Source organism: Gracilinanus agilis, chromosome 1 (genome assembly GCF_016433145.1).
Source record: "Gracilinanus agilis isolate LMUSP501 chromosome 1, AgileGrace, whole genome shotgun sequence".
Taxonomy (NCBI): Eukaryota; Metazoa; Chordata; class Mammalia; order Didelphimorphia; family Didelphidae; genus Gracilinanus; species Gracilinanus agilis.
This window is the reverse complement of record NC_058130.1, coordinates 104914962-104921622: the sequence shown is the minus strand read 5'-3', so window position 1 is coordinate 104921622 and position 6661 is coordinate 104914962. Positions and strand designations below refer to the sequence as shown.

The 6661-nt window shown below is 34.9% G+C and overlaps 1 protein-coding gene across 1 annotated transcript; it reads left to right on the top strand.

Annotated features, from left to right (window-relative positions):
* Positions 1 to 1454: 1454 nt before the first annotated feature.
* LOC123230838 (E3 ubiquitin-protein ligase Topors-like) lies at positions 1455 to 3662 on the top strand. Its single transcript, XM_044657013.1, has one exon. The coding sequence runs from the start codon at positions 1455 to 1457 to the stop codon at positions 3660 to 3662; it is 2208 nt and encodes a 735-aa protein (XP_044512948.1).
* The last annotated feature ends 2999 nt before the right edge of the window (positions 3663 to 6661 follow it).

Genomic DNA, 6661 nt, shown 5'->3' with positions numbered 1-6661 from the left:
CTGAATTCTAACTGGGAAACATGACTGATTTCATTATTGATTTGAAAGATGTTTTGGTTTCCTCTTAAATCGTACTTCTTATTTCCTTAATTTTCACTGAAGACATGCAAGCTGTAATTGCTTAATTGTTTCTGCTTCTCAGTCTTTTGTTCTTTCTTTGGTAAAATCCATTGTCCATAACTAATATACTTTATTACACAGGACCAGATAAACCTAGTAACATGTGGTTAGATTTTTAAAAATGTAATCAGATTGAGCACTAGCCATGAAAAAAGATGATTATATTTTGGATTTTTACATTCTAAAGCTTCTCAGCCCTTTACTTCAGTAAGTTGGAGGGGGATGCACTAGGGATGAAGATCCTCTTCCTAAGGAGAAGACTCCAGAATATGACATGTTCTAGATTCCATCGCTATGGAAGACTTAAGGGGCAAAAACTAACACCACTCTACCTCAGCAGCTTAGATTACACAAGTTGTATATGCTTCCAGGAGCTAGGTAAATTATAAAATATTTGCTTTCTTTTTTTGCACTGTGATGGAAGGCTAAAAAGAAACTCTAAAAGATGATAGTAATTAAGGTAGACAAGGTTGGGAAAAGATGAAAAAATCATAAACTATTATTGTTTTTTAAAAGAAATTAGCTTAATATATCTTTTAATGTGAATAATTTTCAGAGTAAAATTGATTTTTAAAATGTGCTACCTTAAAATTTAATATGTTAGAATTGGAGACTATGTTATAAGAGGAAATGCTGAAGGAAATGGTGATATTTAGATGATTGAAGAGAAGGCTGAGAAAGATCATGATAGCTGTCTTCAGATATCTGAAAGGTGATTATATGGAGAAATAATTGTATTTATTCTATGATGTTTCATGGACAAATAGGATCAATGGGTTGAAGTCATAGGGGTCAGATTTTGGTTCAGTTTAAACTAGGGAAACCTTTCTAACATCTAGAGTAGAACTTTGAAAAATGCTTCGTGAAGAAAGGGTTTTTTGTTTGGGTTTTTTTTTTTGATAGGTAGTAGCAATCAAGCAAAAAGAAACTGGCCAACAGTCATAGAATGTTGAAGAAAGAATTCAAAAGTCAGTTATGAGGGTAGGTCTGGATGGCTTCCAAGGTTCTTTATATATGAATATATGAAACTAAAGAAATATAGCCCAGACTACAATAATAATTTTGGGAAGTCTTTATGAAATATACTCACCAAAACTTATTTATGTTATTTTTGTCCACACAAAATGTGGAAGACTAGATTTTATAACATATATTTTAAAGCGTAAGTCCATTGCTTTCAATTCGGTAATTTAAAACATACCTTAGACATACATTACATGTTACCTAAATTTCTGTTGGTTGTTTTCAGTAGATCCTGGAATTAACAAGTGAAAAATAGCTAACAGATTAGTCATTCTTACAAGAGGACTGGATGAAGGATTTTTGAAAGAATAATGCCACTAGAACCCTTACCTATTTGTCAATGCCCCATCTACTTGAATGGAACTCAGGATGGGGCCGATTCAATTCCCTCTTCACATAGGTTTGTTAGTGACTGTCCTCATGAAAGAATGTCAAAGAAAATCAAACATCCTCTCTTTGGACAAGGTTGGCAATCTCTCCTCCGCCCGTCTAGATCTGAGAATGATACCAAGAAACAAGAAATGTATCATTTAGGAAATGACACCCCTCTTCAGCCTGAAGAGGATAATAGTTATGTTGATTCTTTTCCAAGTTGTCAGCCTCGTTCTGATGGTGAATTGTCTGATGATGACTCTATTCAGGCCAATCCTCTGAAATATCAAGTTGTCCAAGAACTACTGAAACAGTTTTCTGGTAATAAGCCAGATCAAGCACATGAAGTGTCTTCAGGATACTTTAAAGAACAGGTGGTTATTGAATTCAGAAGAGCTCTTTATTTTTCTGGGCTTCAGGTATTGTATGTCAGGGGTGGTGGATTCTATAGGCATATTTCATCAGATTTCTTCCAAAGAAACCAGAACTGCCTGCAACGATTAATCCCGTGGCTGAAACGTGAGCTGACTGCTATCTATGGTGACTTTGGGTATACAGCCAAAAATATTCTCTCCATAATCCTCCAAAACATGACAGTGTATGATCTGGACAGTCAGCCTTTCTATGAAATCTTGGAGCCCTATCTCTTGCAGTACACCAAACACTTCTTACATGAGTTCATCAGTTTTGCTCGGTCGCCTTTTAATATGAAAACATATGACCAGAGAGCCATTTATGAGTGTCCTTCTCCATATGGAAGAGGAAATCTATTCACTATCTCACCTGCTACTGACAAGGGGGTTTTACCAGCACTGGAAAATTATGCAGAGATGTTCAAAATCAACGATGACTCAGGGGATAAAGGAATATTGCCTCGCTCATACTCAAATCATAACATGACATCTGAGTTAACTTTCATTCCATCTGAAAAAAATATAAAAGAGCTTAACAGGGCCAGAAGTTATCCACTTAGGATCCCAACCACATCAGAGTCAGGAGACAGCAGAGGTGTGACTTCATCACAGAGTTACACCCATATTTCTCTTCTTAAGTCAATGTGTGGGGAGCCCATAGAATTGGCAGAACCAACAACTGATGGCAAGAGGAACACTTCTGAAAGAAAAATAGATGGGAGAAAGCTGAAGCCTGAAGAGGATAGGTGTTTAGGAGATAACAGAGCTAATTACTCCACATCCAGTATTTCAACCACCTCACATTCTAGCCCCAAAGAAAAAAAATTACTATCTCTTTGCCAGTCAATGAAGACCCAGGAGAAAGACCCAGAAAAGAACAAAAATACAGATTCCTCTGGGAAGAGCTTTCAAAGTAGCCATCCTTTGTTGAAGGAAACACAAGGATCCCAAAAGAAATCTCAGAATTACTATTCAGAGAATGCTCATTTTCTTAAGAGATCTGTTCAGAGGGGCCAAAGAGTACATACCTTTAGGAAGGAGAGATTTAAGGGTCAGTCATCCTCCCAATGTAGAGAACTAAGCTCCCACCACTACAGAAGACTGAGAAGTTCACAGACCAGAGACCATAAGAATCCTCTTAAAAAGGGACTACCTCCAAGCAATAAGGACAAACCACGTTTGTCCCGTTGCCATAAAAAGAGAAGATCAAGAAGCAGAGATGATGATGATAGGAATTTGAGAGGAAACCATTCAAGTGAACCCTTACTAACTATATCTTGTGAAGCTCAGGAAGATGATAAAGAAGATGATACTCACCCACCATTTAGGAGAATTGTTCTAACTTCTGCAAGAGAGTTTATTAGTACTAGGGGGAAATCCCCAAAATTTTGTATCAGAGAAAAAGCTTTTAGAGTGAAAAGTCCCAATGTCTGCCTCCCTACTGAGAATCATAGATCAAACTGTCAGGGTAAGAGGAGATCAGGTACAGTGTGTGTAGAAAACAGCTCATTAAACCATGAAAAGATGGGCAGGAAAAGAAGATTCAAATGCCAACCTTCAGAGAAGGAAAATAATGGAACAATGCCTAACTCATTGCCTGCTTCAGTTCAGAGGCACCAAATAAATGAATTCACATCCTTCTATAGACCGATGCTGCCCAAACAATACGTAAAACCTCTAGCCCTAGTTTCCAAGCATACTATAAGCTATCAAGAAGAGACAAGAAAAATGTGACCAAAAAGTTGAAAGCAGAGATTATTTGGTACCAAGGCAACAGTCTTTAGAGAGGAACATGAACCTACAAAGTATAAATGATTGAAGGGACATCCTACATCATTTTACAAGCAGAATTGTCTGTTTTATTTAGTTAAAAAAATAAAAAAAATATACAACATCCATTTTGCTTTAAAACATGCCTTAAAATATGTGACATATTTAAATCTTCAATTGGTCAAACATTTCTTAGAGATTTAACAATATATAAAACCTGGGCCTTGTACTTAAATTAATATAAATTAGGCAAAAAAAGCCAGAAGAACAATGACAAGAAAAATTTTATATACTCATTCATATAAGAATTAAATTAATTATCCATAAGCTACATGGCTCAACATAATAATATTCTTCTATATAATAAGATATGAGAAGTGGATGTCTGTGGTAGCAATGATCATGATGATTATGGTGGGGATAATACCAAGAAAGCATTGTGTCCCGGTATTATTTCTATCAACTACAATGGGAAAAAAAGGTGAAAACCCAAAGGGATGGGGACCAGGAGAATAATAATTCACATTATCATTCATATTTTAAAATTTGTGATTTTTCTCACAAGCTAGTGAGACTGGTAGATCCTGGGAGGGACGCTGAAGTTTAAGATTTATTACTGAGTATATAATTGATCCTGAGCATAAATGGTTTATTTGTTGTATTTAGGTACTCTTAGAGGCACATTTATTCTTTTTTAATTATTTATTTAGAATATTTTTCCATGGTTACATGATTTGTGATTTTTCCCGTCCCTCCTTCCTCCCCCCTTCTGGAGCTGACAAGCAATTCCACTGGATTTTACATGTATCATTGTTCAAAACCTTTTTCCATATTACCAATATTTGCAAAACAGTGATCATTTAACTTCAAGATCCCCATATCCTCATCATATTCACGTGATCAATCATGTGATTTTCTTCTGTGTTTCTACTCCCACAGTTTTTTCTGGATGTGGATAACTTTCTCATAAGTCCCTCAGATTTGTCCTGGATCGCTGCATTGCTGCTAGTACAGAAGTCCAGTACATTCAATTTTACCATAGTGTATTCAGTCTCTTTGTATAAGGCTCTCCTAGTTCTGTTCCTTTTGCTCTGCATCAATTCCTGGAGGTCATTCCAGTTCACATGGAATTCCTCCAGTTCATTATTCCTTTGAGCACAATAGTATCCTATCACCAACAGATACCACAATATGTTCAATCAATCTCCAGAAGTTAAAGTTCTCAGGTTACTAGCAAATCTATTAATTAAGGGTTAATTAACTCTTTTAGAGTGGTATGAGCAAAACTGTGGTAAATGTGAGGTTTATTATTAAAAATGGAATTCAAATTAAGTCCCCTGCCCCTCTCAATACTGAGACAAAAGCAAATTGATCAGTCTTAAAATGTAAAGACTGGGCCAGATTTCTGTTCACAAAAGCAGTCTTGTGAAAATTCTGTTAAAAATGAACAAACAACCCCAAATTTCCCAAAATATTAAACCATATTAGCCTGAACAACTTTTATTTTAAAAACTATTTTATTTTTTCATTACATTTTAGGTTCTAAGCTATCCTCCCAACTTCATACTAGATAAGAACACCGTTTAACACAGATATATATGTGAAACCATACGTACTTCCAAATATCATATATCAGTTCTTTCTCTAGAGGTGGTTAGCATCTTCAAAAGACCTTGGCAGTTGATTTAAATATATTACTCAGAATACCTTAGTCATTAACAGTTACTCTTTGAGCAATATTGCTATACTATATACAGCATCATTCAGGTTCTGCTCATTTCACTCTGCAAGCCTGGACAACTTTAAAGAAACATTAAATGAAAATGCTTCTGGGCATTCAGGAATTCTTGGTTTGCTTTAACTGGGAAATGAAGCATGACCAATAATTGAAGAAAGAGCTCCTTTTTATAAAAAATTATAACGTGTTCTCCACTGAAGTTATCTTTTCCTTGAGTTAGCTTGTCCATTAAAACCAAAAACAGCTGTTGAGGGCCTGCTCTATGAAGAGGGCCCTATTTGGTGCTGTGAGACATTACAAAATTGAAAGGCAAAATTAAAGCTAGCTTAATTAATGCAAAAAAAATTGACCTTCAGACACACAGGATAAGGACCAAGAGACGCATGCAAAGGAATACATGAAGCCAATATATAAGGCTCTATACTTTTATACATTTCCAAGATATACACGTTTGTTTGGTTGGGGGTAGGGGCATTTTAAGTTCTTTTAACATATTTTACTTATTTTTAACAAAGGAAATTATTTGAAAGAAGTGAGAGCTTGATAAAAATTTGAAAAGACTTTGCCTTGGAGTTAATAAGTAGTTTATTAATGTAGCAGAGGATGTAAATTCAAATATTACTATCACTTTGTGTTTGGGACTCAGTGATTGAGGAAGGTCTTTAAATCAGTGATTTTATATATGATCACCAAAATGGTGATATTATATTATAAATATAGTTATATATATAATTATAAATATACTTACATTATAAAAATAGGATTTAGAGGGGGAGGGACTTTTGAGATTATTTCACACTGAGTAGACAGACATAAAAAGAGTAAATAAATTGCCCAAGATCACATGGCTCTAAACTTCATGCTTAATAACCCATTTTATGGAAGATCTATAATTCATTTTCCCAACTATAACCACCTTTAAGAAGATAAAGACTATCACTGTCATATTACAGATTAGAAAAGAGGTTTACATGGGGTAATGCCATGCCAAAGGTCGAAAAATAAAGATTAGATTTGAATCTGTATCTCCCGAGTCGAGGGAGTTCAAGCTTCCTCTCATGAAATGAATAATTCAGAAAGCATTTGCTGCCTCTACCAGGTGTCAGGAGGTATATTTGCAAATATAAGATACCTTCGGCATTTAAGGAGCTTAAATTTTAATGGGAAGATTATATATATATATGTATATATATATATGTATATATATATACATATATATATATAT